The following is a 17550-nucleotide window of genomic DNA, read 5'->3' as shown; positions in this document are numbered from 1 at the left end:
CTCATTGTCAGTAAAATACTTTGTTTAAAAAAGGAATAATTATTAATTATCATGAGTTTTTTAAACCTTGATATATATATATATATATTAATAAAAAATAAATTTTTTCTGTCATTTAGTAATTCTTTTACGAATATAAAACCACTTAATAATAATTTATACGTTATTACGAGTGTTTTTGGAAAGTGCACTGTAAAACCATCATCTTTTTGCGTGTTTCAGGCTTCAATGGATTTGCCGCCGGACAAGGCAAAGCTTTTGAAGCAGTACGATAACGAGAAGAAATGGGACATCATATGTGATCAAGTAAGTATACAGCCTCCGTTTAATAGTTTTTTTTACTTTATATAACAGCGTTGTTATTCTGGACAATTCTAAAAATACATAGAAATTAATTATTACTAGCATAAACATATTAATAAATGGAGCTATACAAACTATTTTCTAAAATTACTCAATGTAAAAATGTTCAAAATATGAAAATTGTAGGAAATTGCGTAATTCCTAATTTTACTTAATAAATTTTCATTTGTCCATGGTAAACTAAAATACAATTTATCAATCCATTAGTAGTGTCTAATAACAGCACGTTAAATATTTTTTTTTGCCCCTTCTGCAATTTCAATCAAATGTTTTCTTTTCATAATTAGGAAACTATTATTTGCCATTCAGTCATTTCGGTATCTTCTACTGTACGATTGTATTGAACTCTAAATGAAAACGTGTTTGGACAACGATATTCGCCTCTTTAAGATGGCGTCCGTGAACGCTCCTCGCGAAATTGATGCACCGCTGGGCTGTCGTTGCGATGAATTATAAGAATGACGTAATCGGCCTTTAACTTGACGAACGTATTGTTAATCGGCGCATTCTGAGATCTTTGCCCTTCATACCCCCCTAATTCCATGTCGGCCAATGAATGCGGGTTCACGACCCATGCAGACTCCTTCAGAATACTTGAAATAACGCCTAAACTATTGATCTTACGAGATAGCAAGACAGAGTATTGTTTTTTACTCTCTATATAAAAATTTGATAGAATAGAAATGATACTTTTGCTTTGTTGTTTTGATATTTCGTAAAATCACGTCTCTTCGTATTCAATTCTATTTGAAAATACAAATACAGTTATCCATTTGTATTCCTATAGTATAATATTGATTCATTATAAATTAAATAAGAACCTTTTATCCATTCATTGTTTGTGTAATCCATTTTTTTATACATACATACATTTAAGATTTTTATATGAATAAATTAAAAACAAAGTTTATCAACGGTCAACGTTGGTGCATTAAAAATACTGCTTCTCGTCCGATCACTGAAGTGAAGCTGCGTTGGCGCGTGCAGTATAGGATGGGGTGACCGGCTCGAGAAAAAATAACCAACCACGTATCGTTGATTTTATACTGTTTATACTATTGTTATATCTATGGGGTTTGTAATTGGGTATTATTTACTATTTAATATTAAAAAATAATACAAATTAACTACTTCATAAATAGAAAATAATATAGTGCAATAAATTGGTCAAAATAAATGGAAAAAATTCATAAGAAAAACAAAGTTTCATTTCGTTTATAGTGAATCACCATTATAGTTTAAACTCATGCATTACAAAAACCGCAGAAACTTTCTGGGACGATATTTGCTTTGTCCAAAAAGTGAGTGGGGAGTTGTTAAATGAAAAATAGATTTACAGTTAATATTGAAATACTGCTTTAAATTCTAATATAAAATTAAGACACTTGATGACCTAATATTTCAACGATAGCCATGCCGAGCGTTGATCTAAGCGCTCGCGATTTCCTAGCTTGCACGAAGGAGAAAATATTCCGCGTTAACGTAAGAGATTCAAACGTGTTTCGTAATCTTGTAGTAAAAGTCAGATGCCTTTCCTTATTCGTGCCAGGGAGCCTTTAAAGCATTTCTATGGAAGAACGGGACGGTTTTACGCACACATTAGTTGGTTTTGTATCCCGAATCCACGGAAGAAAAAGCTACAAAGGACTCCTCTAAAGAGTCCATGAAAGGTTTTTTGCGGTTTAGGTGGACCATTCGCCTCGTTAAACCGACAAGAGCCAAGCAGCTAGGGTGAAATTCGTCTCGAGTGGAAATTACTCTCTTCTCTTTCGCGAGCTCTGCTAGCACAGTAGAAAGTACAAAATGGATTTGACGAGTCGTCTGGATCGAAGGGAACGAGATGCGCGGAAATTAAGCGGGTCTCGTCTTTCAGATTATTTCGGACGTTAAAAACTCCGGAATAATGAACTTCCGCGCGCAAACGAAATTAACGAACGGAGGAAGCGAAAATTTTAATAGGATCTGATACTTTTCCCTTCCTCTTCAATTTGCAAATGTATTATGTTCGTTGTATCTGTTTGGTTACTTGCACCAATGTTTTTGTTTATTGAAATTATTATAAGGCTGTCTGAACAACGGAGTTTGACAAATTTTAATAATTGTAATAATTTTTTTTGAAAATTTATATGAAAATTAGAGTCTACGAATTTTTTAAACTGATATGTAGACTAGCCTAGGCTGTATTTATTTATTAATAAAATTTGCCCGACTTTATTAAATGATCTTGTAGCTAACAATATAATAAACATTTTTTTATTGCCACTTTTTTTTAACTTCAAAGAATAGTCTGACCCCCTAAATTTCAAAACAAGCCAATATAACGATAAAAAGATTCTTGAATCGAAATTGTATATTGAATAATAATAACCTCGAAACTACCCATAACTATACTTCGATAACTGTACAGATGTACTTAACCTATAAATAGGTCGCATGAATCGAGAGAGGACAATGTTCCGAACATTGCTTCGCGATATTTAAAGTTTAAAACAGGTTATCAATCCAGAGATTAATCAGTATTGAACATGCATCATTGAATTTTGTGAATGAAGTCGATATATCTAATCTACACGCGAGAGGTCGAATAAATAAAATAAATCGAGACATTGTTCTGACGAACTGCTTCCCCATATTGAAAGCTTAAAATAGGTTATCCATCGAAGTATCGAAGAATTATTTCTATAATAATATTTACCCCTGGAATATTACAACGTTACACTGCATTTTCCACATATTTTTGTCATCGATTTTACAATTTTAACAAAACGTAAATTATAAGACTTCTAAGATCTAATAATCTTGGATAAGGTTTACGTTGGTAAAGCAGTTAATTTTTGATAAGTTTTTCATCGCGATGGGAAAAGTATTTTTGAATACGGTGAAGAGGCAAGTTTAAATGTCACGAAGCGGGAAATACGTGACTCGGGTCACTTTCGTAATAACCGGCACAAATAGTCGTCGTTGGTTCGATGGCACGAAGTGCCTTCGACGCCGTAGCTCAGAATCTATTCGTGAAATAGGATATTCTTGAAGCGACAGGGTTGCCCCGTTCGGGGTCATCGGGTGGACCGTCTTGGTTTTTGAACTGGCCTGTAGGGCATGTGGGTAACTCGACACGGATGTAATGCAAGCCGTGCTATTATACGATACAAGAAAATGGGCCGCAAAAAAAAAATGTACAGCATCCCTCGTTCACCGGCGCGGATGCACAGATGCACACACGTGTGCCCGTTTGCACGAATTCGACGCCTCCGTTCGAATTCTTCTATTTATTTCTTTCCTTAACACTTTACCAACCGGTAGCGGTTGACTCTAGGCTATTTTTGTCTTATACCTATAGAAATGATAAATCAAACTTTGTCAAACTGCTTACTACAATACATTGTTCGTTTTCTGTTATTATAGGATAATTAAATCTAATAACATTTTTTATTTGAATGATAAAGGATTAATACAGTTGGTAAGCATTGGCACCAGAAAATGAGGTTACGTTTCATTCATTTTGTAATCTATTTTTAATATTGGTAATGATACTCGTTTAAAATGTATACTTTTTACTATTAATGACCACAATTATATTTATCTAAGAAGCATGCATATATTGCATTAATAAATTATTGAATAAATGAAATGATAGAATATATAATATTCTGTCTCTTCTTATATGTAACCCCAATTGACACCATAACCTAAAAATTGTTGCAAGTTCATGCCAGCTTAGGGTATTCTGAATCAATTGTTACGTATTTATAAAAAAGTGTTGATTCAAGTATGATAATTTTAGTTTACGTACCTTGATTGGATTTTTTGTCAGAATAAGTTAAAATAACTGTAGGGAAATTATTTTTTCTTATTGAAATTACAAAATATTGAATAACTAGGAAGCTACGTTAATCAAATAGACAAATTTCTAAATGCTTTATAACAACTTTCATCACTCTCCTCTATTTTGTTATATCACAAAGGTTACTCGTACGTCACCTAAATTTTTAATTGGATTAAAAATTTATAGCACATAGAATGCTCTGTACATGCATTTTCTTACACAACCTAGAGCTTTCTTTAACTTGTAAATTGACTAACTTTTTGACAGATAATCGCACAATATTATAGATGCGACATAGCGAACAGTTGGCCTTACAATCATACACTTGTACTCTATTTATGATTTATGAGCGTTGATTTTCATATATTAGACTTCATGGCGAGTGTAGACTCGCCATTATACATCAAGGGCCTTTCTACAAAATCTCTGTGCATCGAACCTTCTTCAAAACCTTTCTGAAAATACTTTTTCTCGAAAATTCTTATACCCTTTAAATAAAGATTAGAATTTGAACAGTGGAAATCGTTTAACTGTTAAGTAGAACAAATTTGACGAATAAATTATTGTCGGGAAACAAAAGGGGCAATTTTTTAAGCGCGAGATAATGAATATCCTTTTACATCGGCGTGTAAGTATAATCGCAAGATGAAAGTGTACACGAAGAATGTGCCCACACGCGTGAAATTATCCAAATTAGTGCCACAGGCACACACTCGTGCGTGCACGCAAGCACGCAAGCATGTGCGCATTTAGGAAACCGTGAGATATTGTTCTACAGAGAAAATTGCAGAAGCCTCGCCCATTAAAGCCACCGAGTGTGGAATTGCACACACGTTGATTACGAAGCCACTCGTTAAACCCCGCTGAAACGCGTCGTTTCAATGGATTAAAATCTTTCGCGCCGTATATCCCTTTCAAAATTTCAACACTCTGCGTACCCCCTATAAGTGGACTTTTTATTGGAACAATAGACCAAAAATATATTCTTTTTTTATTTTTTTTCGCTGTTTAATTACCGTGTATCGATATTAGAAGCAACAATAAATCCAGTAGGAAAGAAAATATACTGGATAATCCATTCATCTTAAATATTAATGAAAATCCATACAGTATTGAATAACGTATCAACATAAATAATTTTAACTCCTTGTAAATTATATTTGTCTTTTCAGAAAAATTGTATTTCAGAAATATTGATATTGACATGAAAATTAAACGAATAATTTTAATAATTCTTGTAAGATTTCATTTTTATTTTCCATTTGAAATGGCTTTGCCCATGCAATTATTTTTAAAAACGACTCACAGGAACAGGAGTTTTTGAAAGTGAAAGAAACTTCGTTAAATCAATATTCAAATCAGTAAATAATGTATTGTTTATTGATATTTTCAGGAAAGAGTACAAGCAAAGGATCCGCCATCCTATTATTTAGCAAAGTTACGCACCTACCTGGATCCAAAAGCATCGCGAAGCCATCGAGTATGTTGCAATTTGTTTTTTTTTTTTCTGTTTTCTTTGTGTTCGTACGTTCGTCTGTCTTACGTTGCAACGTGAATTGGATTTAAACTAACGACTCGAGACTTAAAAGCATTTGCCAGGGTGGGTATAATCCACGGTACAACCGAAGGGGAGCTGACTCATTGTGGAAAAAATATATCTGAAACGCGACATGAAATCTTCTCGTATACTCCATTCGTTGTAATCTATCCATGTAATCGACGGTTGTTTCTGTTTGTGCTTGTAAAAAGATTAAAGGTGGTATAGTTAGAAATTAGTCCCCGGTTAAGTGAAATGTAACAGTTATTATAGCATATTTAGTTTAAAAATGGTTAATTTATTTAACATCAATGCCCAACTGTTTAATTGGATCTTCTACAGCATGCAAAAGTTGATTGTTGATACTTGGAAGTATATAAGTGAATAAAAACATAATTAAGCAAATGTAAAAAATGTCTGAAGAAAAAGAAATATATCTTTTTAGTATGAGACTAATATTAGTTTCCTACAAAGTGTAGAATATATATATTTTTCTTAAAATAGACTGTCAACTGCACCAAAAGAACTGTCATGGCTGACGTTCGAATCTCAAAATGGTCGTCCGCAAAGGGTTGATTCAGTAGAACACACATGTATACGCTTCACGAACTTTCTAACTCGATTTTCTTAACCCTCTATTGCATAATGTGCCCGACAGGGAACCTAATAAAACCAATCTGTGTAAAATTCGTTTAAGATACTTTACGGGGCTTTCACACGATGCTTATGGAAACATCTAATAGCCTAATGTGTTCACTCAATATTTAGGTCGAGTATTAATAAGATTAGAAAATACTTAAACAAGCCTGGTTCGAATTATCCGATGAAATAAAATATATGCAATGGAGAATGAAAATTATGAATATATTTTATTCACGAGGAATCGTTTCTTTTTCGGTTGTACCACGAATTATACTTCCCCTTGAAAATGTTTGATAAATTTAGTTCTTGTGCTGCAAAATGTTCGTTTATTTTCGGTTCGTTTTCCGCTGGTAAAAGTCTGACGACGGATACTAACGATTATACAGTCGTATCGTTTCCTTACGTTCTTCCAGAAAAGAAAAATAGTTGGGGAGTCGACGTCCACCCAAGTACTCCGGGATTTGGAGATCTCCTTACGCACGAATCACATAGAGTAAGCTCGAATACTATATTTAAAAACGCTTGGGAAGCTAATATACAATCAGGGAATCCCTCTAAATTATAAAAAGAAATTAATTTCTCAAAACTGCTAGGTTAGAAATACCACCTTGATCTCGTAAAAATCCTAATCTGGAAAAATTGTGTTTTGTATCGCTGGAATCAGTTTCAGTTGTCGGCCATTTTCTAACAATTTCTGTGAAAAAAAAGTTACTATTTGAACAATGATCTAGATGGGTGAGGGAGTTCCTAGACGAGGAGAACCAAGGCCTGGACGCACTTATAGACTACCTCAGCTTCAGGTTACTCATGATGAGGCACGAGCAACGTCTTTTAGAATCCCACACGAGTTCCGAAGAAAAATTACAAACCGGTAAGTCTGTGCGCTGGCTCACGCGCCAGCATCCATCTCTGTTACGGCGAAGTCCTGGAAAGAGATTTAATTGGTAAATGCAAACTGTCCGCAATTATTTTCCAGGTGGTCCTGGGGACACTTCGCCCTTAAATAACGGCTGCCTTAGGCCTCCTCTCCACGAGCTCAAGGATAGCCCCGGTGTTAAAAGGAGATCTCGGCACGTGGCGCGCCTGAACATGGGCGAAGCGAAAGATGACATTCACGTTTGCATACTCTGCATGCGTGCCATCATGAATAACAAGGTATAAAAACTGCCTGTAGAAGAATTGGTACAAGGACGTCATCTCGAGATTGCGAAAAGTTTATCAGCTGTTCACGCTTTCTGTCTTCTGGTTCCCATTTTCCTTGACAAATTTTTACCAGGTTTACCAGAGACAGAGATGGTCAGAATTGTATTTCAGCATTGAATAGTAATTCTGCACAATGGAAAAATTTCTCGAATAACTATTTTTTGGTCCATTTTATAGTACCTCGCTTCTTGCATCGATCTGGGTTGCGGATACATGCAAATACCACTACCACTCTTTATGTTTCTTCAGTTTGAGCAAACGTAGAGGCTCGAGTAGGCTGGTAGCTGTGTAATTAACGTTAAAATTGTAAATTATAGATAAAGGAATTATTTATGAGATCCTACTTTTTGTACATTTAAATCATCAGCAGTATTGAAGATGTTAATAATCAGTTGAGAAAGTTGAGATTTCAATATAAATGCATGCATATCTGTATATATGAAGAATAAAATACCCAGTTATGCCTAATAAATTACGTACATATTAAGAATATGTATTTTAATTCCTTTAATATGCGTATCCCGTGTGCAGGTGTCTTTTTAATGGACGTTGAAACTCATGATCTCTAGTGTTTACGGGATTGCCTTCAGATAAGCGTGAACGTTATCATCAGAAACATTTTTTGTACAATAAATGGTTAAGAGACCGTAGTAATTATGGTCAAGTTAATACTCTTATAATTGGCAGGTATAATGAAGAGCCAGAGATAATTTCCCTAAATGAAATTCAGAACTTTTAAAGATCATCTAATAATTAAGACGAAACAAAGTAACTCCTTAAAGATTCGTTTAAACCAAATTTGCCAGCCTTCTTCGAGATTACAAAATCAATGTTTAATAGCTAATAGATACCAAAATATGAGTTAAGCATAATCATAAAAAATAATTTAATTTTCATGTGTGTAAACGAGATCAAAGAAATTTACTTCCGAATCTCTAGCACTCTGATACATAAAATCTCATTTTTACAGTACGGTTTCAACATGGTTATACAACATCGAGAAGCAATCAATTGCATTGCGCTTAGCTTAATGCACAAAAGTTTAAGGTAAGAGTATAATTGTTTTCTCGAAAGTAACGTTTGTTTTACCGATCAATACAAAGAATATTGTTCTTTCAGAACGAAGGCTCTAGTGCTGGAACTTCTTGCTGCAATTTGCCTAGTTAAGGGTGGCCACGAGATTATCCTCTCCGCGTTTGACAATTTCAAGGTAGTGTGCACGGAAAGGCGAAGATTTACAACGCTCATGGCATATTTCACCCAATACGACAGTTTTCACATAGAGTTCATGGTCGCTTGTATGCAGTTCGTGAATATCGTTGTTCATTCGGTGGAAGACATGAATTTCAGGGTACACCTGCAATATGAATTTACGAAACTCGGGTTGGACGAGTATCTGGAGAAACTTAGGCACACCGAGAGTGAGGATTTGCAGGTCAGTCTTGGTAAAAATTAAAAATATAGAATGTTTCCAGAATTAAGAGTCTATGCAATAACTTGTTTGAAGTACTGTGTTTATATATAACAATTTCTCTTCAGGTTCAAATCTCTGCGTATCTAGATAATGTATTCGATGTAGCTGCCTTAATGGAAGACAGTGAAACTAAGACTGCCGCGTTAGAAAAAGTAGCTGAATTGGAAGACGAACTTGGTCACGTAAGTGTATACCTTTATATAGATTCAGTAATTAATTCCCGCTTTCAAGTGGCAATTTTTACACGTTACTCGAGTAATATTAATTCATTGGCTGTCACAATAGTCACTGATGAATGAAGCTACAAACTTATAACTAGACTGCGGATCTTTATGCAAATTCATATTTTTATTAATAGAATTAATGAAATGGGAGCTTTGTAGATGATTGTCTCAACCCTTAAATATAATAATTCGTATCTTACTTTAAGTATTTCTTATATTTTTGCATATTAAGTGCATTCTGTAGTTTCTTGAGAATTAAAATTCCCCATAAATGCATAAACATCCGCAGTCTACTTATAACACATTTGCAAAACGTTTCTGTTTTCTAAACTATAATTTAAACAAATATGGAGAACACTACTAGATATGGAAACATGGTGTGACAGTCAACGCGTGAACAATAATTATTTCACGGATGTTTTTTGCTCTGAAAACAGGCGCACGAAAGAATGACAGAATTGGAGAGAGAATCGCTCGCGAAATTAGCGGAGTTAGAGACTGAACTAGGTGCATTAAAAGTGGAGTATGCCGACGCCGTGGACGCTCGACGACTGGCGGAAGAGGAGCTTACAGCTTTAAAGAGACAGAAACAAGACTCCGCTCGAAGGCAAAGCGTTTTAGAAAACAAAATTATTGAATTAGAAACTCTTACGGGTACCCTCACCAAAGGTTCCACAGGTACGTTTTACGTCTCTTTATATTTAAAATCAGAGTATAAAGATCCATATCGTTCATGTTGAGAAACACTACCTTTAAATAACTCAGTATCTTAATAAGCAATGTTTTTTATTTTAACAGCGAGTCACCGTAATGGATCCGCAACGAGTCCAATGAGTAATTCGGACAACGTGACGTCTTCCACGTTTAATTCGACACCGTCGCCAACGTTGGAGCAACCAACATCGGTTCCAGCGGCCCCTGCGCCACCTCCACCGCCTCCACCTCCGTGTCCACCTCCGCCTCCTATGGCATCTCTTTCTCCCGGGGATCAAAAATTACCACCACCTGTACCTATACCTCCACCACCTGCTGGCATGATGCAAGCACCGGACGGAGCAATGACTATTAAACGAAAGGTGTGTTCGCAAATTTGGAATACTTCGATCACGTGACATTAAATATTCATCGATACGCAAGCGCTGTAAAGATTGTCCTTAAGTAATATTCAAGATACGAGAGAAATTCGTTTCCATGGTAGTAACGCCAGGCCCTTGTTTATCTATGGCTTGTTTATAGCGCAAACATTGGTTCTTGATAAGTTTCATGTATTTAATCCCGTTAATAACGTGTTTGTACTTCTGTATCGCAGGTTCAAACGAAGTACAAACTCCCTACGTTGAATTGGATCGCCTTAAAGCCTAACCAAGTGCGAGGCACTATCTTCAACGAATTGGATGACGATCGATTGCACAATTACATAGATTTCTCGGATTTTGAAGAACGATTCAAAATTGGCTTGGGTGGGCATATAGCTAATGGTAACAGCGAAATCGACGGTCTCCATAGCTTTCCGAGTAAAAGATTCAAGAAACCAGAAAACGTGTCGCTCCTGGAACACACTAGATTACGAAATATTGGTACGTATATACAAAACGATGTTCTTCTACACTTATTACTGACTCTTTTGGAACGTACGCCAAGTGCATAATTACCAATATTAACGTTTCTGTAGCCATTTCGCGAAGAAAAATGGAAATGCCGGTAGAGAAAGTAATTTCGGCCGTAAACGCTCTCGACTTGAAAGTACTTTCGCTGGAAAATGTAGAGTTGCTGCAACGTATGGTGCCTACGGATCAAGAGGTACGATTCATTCTGCTACCGTTCGGGAGAACCGCTGCTGGTAATGAAATACGACGCGCTTTACGATGTTACAGATAAAAGCATACAGAGAGTATATCATCGAAAAGAAAAATGTCAACCTTCTAACGGAGGAGGACAAATTTTTAATGCAGCTGGGTAAAGTGGAAAGGATATCGACGAAGCTGTCCATCATGAATTATATCGGAAACTTTTTTGACAATTTGCATCTTATTACCCCGCAAATACACGCTGTGATATCTGCATCGAGTTCGGTTAAGAGTTCAAAGAAGTTAAGAGCAGTATTAGAAATTATCCTCGCCTTCGGAAATTATCTGAACAGTAGCAAACGGGGGCCGGCGTATGGATTCAAGCTGCAGAGTTTAGATACGTTGCTCGATACAAAGTCAACGGATAAAAGAATGTGCCTCTTACATTACATCGTGGCAACTATACGAGTCAAGTTTCCAGAACTTATTAATTTTGAATCGGAACTTATGTATATCGATAAAGCTGCGACAGGTTTGTATATCGTTATTTTGTCTCTTTTGTGACAAGAATTCTCTTGTGACACATATGCCTACAGAGTATTAACACCTATACTATACATTTCTTAAGAATATTCTAATTATCCTTGTCCACATACTAGTCTTTTTCTTAACTTGTTTCGTCTTTCGTATATATATAATTTCCTTTCATCCGCTAATTTCAGTCTCGCTAGAGAACATAACAACGGACGTGCACGAGTTAGAAAAGGGTATGGACCTTGTAAGGAAAGAATTCGAACTTCGTGGTAAAGAGAAACACAATACGGTACTGCGGGATTTCTTAAATAATTCCGAGGAAAAGTTGCGTCGTCTGAAATCTGATGCCCGTACCGCCGGTGAAGTGTTTCGAGAATGCGTTGAATTTTTTGGCGAAAGTCCCAGACAAGCCGATGCTAATACATTCTTCTCCCTTCTCGTTAGATTCGCAAGGGCATTTAAGGTAAATCTTTTCTATCAAACATAATCTGCGCGCACATCGACAGATTACATTGTGGTTTTTGTTCGACCACATGAAGAAGTAAAGTGTATTTAGTACTGACATCGACGATCATAGGAAAAAGGTAGTGCAAAGCAAAGTGTTTTTTCAGGCTGCGGATCAAGAAAACGAACAGCGTCGTAGATTGGAGGCTGCCGCTGCGGAAGCTTTGAACACGTCAGAGGAAGTCATTAAACGAAATAAATTAAATCAAAAGAAACAACAGGTATATTTTACCATTTACTTACTCTTTATCTATTCATTTAAGCAACATAAAATTGTAAATGTCTACCATCGTTATCATGATCATCTTGTGCACGTTACGCATCTATTATCTCGTATCTAAGACAAATTTGTCCCTATTAACGTACACCATGTTGAAACTTAGAAATAATTTAGTTGCATCTAATGTGTGTGATCTATTTTTCTTTTTTCATGTTTATTAACATTTTGCTTATTTTAATATATTTATCCCTGTAATTTAGACATTACTAGTTTTAAGCTGTCGTATGCAATGTTTTAAGCAAGAATTATAATTTCTTTATATATAATCACCTTATTAATATTGGGCTTGAATGCATTAATATAATTCTGTATTTTGTGGTAACATATACGGGGTGTTTATGAAGCACAAGGCCAAACTTTGGCAGCATATTCTGTTCATTGTAAAGATAAAAGATGAGCCATGTTCGTGCACCATGTGTAAATTATGTATGTTACATCATGTTTTTGTTTAACCCACTTTAAAAAACAAATATTGGACCAGAAAACCATTGCCTAACCAATCGTTGTACATAATGTATATATTGCTCAGAAAATAAGATATAATGATATTGGTAGTGTGGTTTTTCTAACATCCAAAATTTCTTGATTTCTAAATCTAAATTGTTGCTATTAAGAAATTCTGTGGTCTAACTCTTTTATCTTAACGATGATCGGAACATGCTCGTAAAGTTGACCTATTTCGAACCCTGTATAATTGTATGCACACAAAAAGCTATGCTTATCGCTTCAAATTAATTTCTTATAATTTTAATCATACTGTCTGGTATGGTATAATCAACACTATGGCATTTTACCAACCATTTCTAACCACATCCAAACACACAATTTCCTTTCCTCCCCCCTCTCTCAACATCAATGCTATGAAAGTCCGATTTATTTTTTTTATCAATATCACAATCAACTGTTCAAATTTCAGTTTTTTGTGAACGTAAGAAAAATATTTAGAATCGCTGACAATTTTACGAACGAATATTGGAAGCCTAGAAAGCAAGCATGGCGTTATAACAGAAACATTAGCGTTTCAAATTAATGTTGGCTACATAAATTAAGGAACACGACATAATATGATAAATTAGGAGGCATCAAACAGATTCACATTTTTAAATCATCTTTAATGGATATATTTCTTGAAACAAAAATAATAGTACAATTTTGTGAAACAAATCTACCGTTCGATTTCTGTTTGATGCTTGTATGTACTTACATATATGACGTAAAGCTAGAACCTTATACTTCGATGTATAATGGTGCAATTTTAAACGTGTTTGCGCTTTTCAAATACGTTTACCTATAACAACGCATGATTTATGCTTTGTGAGTAAATCTTGCATACCTTGACACTTATAACATTTTCTAATTGTTTATACAATGCAATTCGGGGAAGAATCATCTACCATCATTGAATAACACGTTTTAATTTGATTTGTCTTGACTGGTTATATGATATATTGATAATCTTACTATTAAAATTCTTTTTAATGAAACCGTCGATATTAAATACGAAATACAATTTTGTACCAAGATGTTGATCAGCTTTACTAACACAAAGAAGAGTCTCAGCAATGGAGTTACTTGCTTCAACCAAATTTTGTCTAGTATACTTAAAGTTTAAATGAGCAAACAATTGAGTGAATATTTCTAATGTATTCTACACCTAAAAGTGGACGATCTTGTTGTAAAACATTAATAGAATCTTGTAGTTTCTTTACTAAAATTCTTAAATTGCAGAACCCCATAAGCAACACAAGATTGATTAGAAACGTTACAAATTAAATTTCAGAATTACATTATTCGTTCTTTACTTTAAACAATAGCGACAACCATTCCTTCAGTTTACTGACATTTTAAATTTAATTAAAAATAATATAAATTTGCAAATATCTTTAGATATTTATCTGCTCAATTGTGTTGCAAGTACACGACACAATTTGATTGAAATCGACGAATTTAATTGCAACGACCTCTCCTTGTAAGTGTGAACAAAAGAAGCAGTAATTGTTTTTGCAAAATACGATGCTCACGCGGAAATTAATTTTGATGGAATTTCGTTTCGCTGCATGTTGTGAGATAGCATGATACTTTACAGGGATTATTACATAATTATGATGATTATGATTATTTCGAGAGTGCTGTTCAGCACTTTTCTTTCCGTTTCTTGAACAGACGTAATGTCTATTAAGGTATCTCACGAACATCTATTTTTCTTATTTGTTACATATTTATTTGGATTTAAAGTCACCGAAATTTTGCTGTAACACGAACAAGAGTCTGTTACACCGACATCTTAATGAACTGGAGCTCAGAACGTAACAATATAAGTGAACGTAACAATTCACAACATGTAAGTCTGTGCTCACTCACTTCCTCCTAATAACATATTTTTAATGATTGCACTCGCCACATACACTGCACTAAGACAACACATGTGTAGGTTCAGCTTTTATTATCGTACGAAGTACATATACCGTACGTCACGTTCGAAAACAGTTCTCTATTTCCGTTTACTTTTAACCAATATACCATTTGTTTATGAAAAATATTATTTATTTATAATAAAAAAAAAAAATAACGTATTTGTATTCTTTTTCATCGGTTAAATCTCGCCGATCTATCTGTAACACTTTCGTGTCAGTTATCCGGAGATTAAAGAACGTTTGATTTTAATTATCTATATTTAAATAAATTACATTACTTTTTAATTAATATCCCGTTTCGTAAAATTGTAAAATCGTGAATGTTCATTTTTTTTTGTTACTGTTTCGAATTAATTTTCTGAAGAACTGTTTTCTGATACTCGTGGTAAAGATACATATTCACTCGATTTATATCATTAACAGAGAATCAAAAGATGCATTGGCATGTGTTCTAGCTTGCATTGATGTTGCCTGAGAGAAGTCCTCTATTATCACTTTCCTATGCTACTGCCAAAAGTCTCATAGATTAGACGCATACGAATTAACGATATACAACGGTTGAATTTAAAGTTATATTAGCTGTACTTACTATTAATAATTAATAACACGAAAATCTAGGCACGAATAAAACTTTTATAGCAAGATGCATACTAATTAGAAACTTAGTTTTATTTTTGAGGTACGATTACTTAGTTCCTCCTTTTTTTTAATTAAACATGCTTTATATACGATAATTTCTTTCTACGTAGAAAAGATAAATAGTTTTGAATGATACTCATTTTACAAGATGATAAATATTCAAAGTTAGACTTCATAATTATTCTTATCTTCTATAATTATATGTAGAAACATTATACATAGCAATTTAAATCGAATAAAGTAGTAAATTATTTTTTAATCAAATGGATAGTTTAAAATTACAATTATAGAGAATCATAATTTTATGATAATAGCAATAATTTAAAAAAAAGTAGATTTGCTGTTGTCAATCATAAATCTTTTAGGCTCATAGTAAAGTGCTCTCAAGTGGAACTTTAATTTTTACTTTTAATATTATAAGAACTGATCTTACAAATGCTATCTCTGAACAGAAACCTAGAACCTTTATTCTCTTTCTTAATTTCACCATCTACATACAAGTTCTGCACTCCAAATTAACCGTTTCGCCTACAAGGTGAATTCGATTTGCAAAAGTGTTAATTTGGAGTGCAAAATCTGTACCACTGTACGAAAAACTACAATGTCAATTAACGAATTACTTAAATTAATTGGGGTCAACAGAAGATAGTATTTATTACATATTAAGCATAATGATTTGGTGTGACGAGTATCGGCGAACGATACTTATTGTTTTCAGATAATTCATCCTTGTCGTTTGAATAAGTTTTATGAAATATCGTCGTGCCGTTGAGGTTAGGACAAAAGATTAACAGACGATTCGTAATTTTACACGTTCGCAGGACGCTGTGATAAACGAGTTGAAGAACAAAACGAGATTGGTTCAAGAGAAGAAGCTGATGCAGCAGGACGAAGTTTACAATGGTGCTCTGGAAGACATTCTTCTTGGGTTAAGATCGGAACCGTATCGACGAGCGGATGCAGTTAGGCGAAGTCAACGTAGACGTATCGATAATCATAGACTTTCTCGTACAGCCGAGGAACTGGAACTTTAGGTGGTATTTTGTTCGAATCTCGTTTTAAACAAAAATACGACACCTTTCCAACGAAAAGAAACATTAATTATGTCCTCCGCGATAGTTTGATCCATATCGTACAGACCTGGGCGCTTTTCAAATATTATTTCAAATAACACGTTATCCTATTTTGCTATTATTTCATAATTAAATACAACTACGTTATGTTTAAAGTAATGAAATACTTTTGGAAATATCAACGTATTCAGAGCGCTTAGCATTATTGAAATATTGAAATGATAATGAATCAAACAAAATAGTTATTTATTAATTACAAATATCCAATGGGTTCCAACACAGACTGACGATATATTCTATGGATACAAATAACAAACAAGTGTTCACGAAGGCTAATAAATATTTATTCGTGACGTTGATGATAACACTTGTTTGAAATATAAGTATTTGTTACTTTGAAGTATATTCTAAATAATGAAATGACTTCATCATTTAAAGTATTCAATAATTTAAATAATGAAATAACTTCATTATTTGAAATACTTATTCTTTTAAAGACATCGATATTTCAGTTATTTCCGAATAACACTGTAAGTTATGAATGATTAAAATATTTCTTACTTTCATTTCAAATAAAATTTGCCCAGGTCTGTTATCGCGTAACAATTAACCTTCTATAAACCAAATTATTTTTAGTTTCTGAGGGTTAAAATGCAACAGGATATTGAACAGATAGGTTGTACATTTACTATATGCCTAAGTCGAATCAATCCTATTCATTAACGAAACAGTATCGACATAGTTTTTATCCCAAAGTCGTAATTGTTCGAGCTCGGCACCATTCAAACTTTTAACTAGCCAACATGAAAGACTTATTTGTACTCGTACATTTTCGAGAAGGTTTTACAAACGCTAAATGTAGTGTCAGTAGACACGGCGATGTAGAAGAGGAATTTTCGAATTTAATATTACGCATATACAGTGAGTCACAATCAAAATCGTACACCGCGTACGAAAATATGTTTCATTTGAAAAAAAGAAGTTTAGGAATGATTTGGAAAAAAAATAAGGCAGACATATTATTGTAAATATATGTCTGCCTTATTTTTT

General features: G+C 34.1%; 1 protein-coding gene across 1 annotated transcript in view; it reads left to right on the top strand.

Moving 5' to 3' along the window:
* The window catches only part of LOC122400908 (formin-like protein), a 50173-nt gene extending 32990 nt beyond the window's left edge, over positions 1-17183 (top strand). Inside the window, exons 2-17 of the mRNA XM_043402644.1 lie at positions 223-306; positions 5583-5669; positions 6755-6861; positions 7100-7239; positions 7345-7523; positions 8542-8618; positions 8691-9006; positions 9111-9227; positions 9707-9947; positions 10068-10345; positions 10579-10846; positions 10942-11069; positions 11144-11588; positions 11779-12053; positions 12202-12315; positions 16249-17183. Coding sequence (XP_043258579.1) covers positions 223-306; positions 5583-5669; positions 6755-6861; positions 7100-7239; positions 7345-7523; positions 8542-8618; positions 8691-9006; positions 9111-9227; positions 9707-9947; positions 10068-10345; positions 10579-10846; positions 10942-11069; positions 11144-11588; positions 11779-12053; positions 12202-12315; positions 16249-16461 — 3069 coding nt within the window. The 3' untranslated portion in view covers positions 16462-17183. The remainder of the gene's footprint in view (positions 1-222; positions 307-5582; positions 5670-6754; positions 6862-7099; positions 7240-7344; positions 7524-8541; positions 8619-8690; positions 9007-9110; positions 9228-9706; positions 9948-10067; positions 10346-10578; positions 10847-10941; positions 11070-11143; positions 11589-11778; positions 12054-12201; positions 12316-16248) is intronic.
* Positions 17184-17550: the final 367 nt, after the last annotated feature.

This window comes from Colletes gigas, unplaced genomic scaffold (assembly GCF_013123115.1).
Source record: "Colletes gigas isolate AHSC1104 unplaced genomic scaffold, ASM1312311v1 Colletes_gigas_Sc00020, whole genome shotgun sequence".
NCBI lineage: Eukaryota > Metazoa > Arthropoda > Insecta > Hymenoptera > Colletidae > Colletes > Colletes gigas.
The sequence above is the reverse complement of the archived record's forward strand: the minus strand, read 5'-3'. Positions and strand labels throughout refer to the sequence as shown.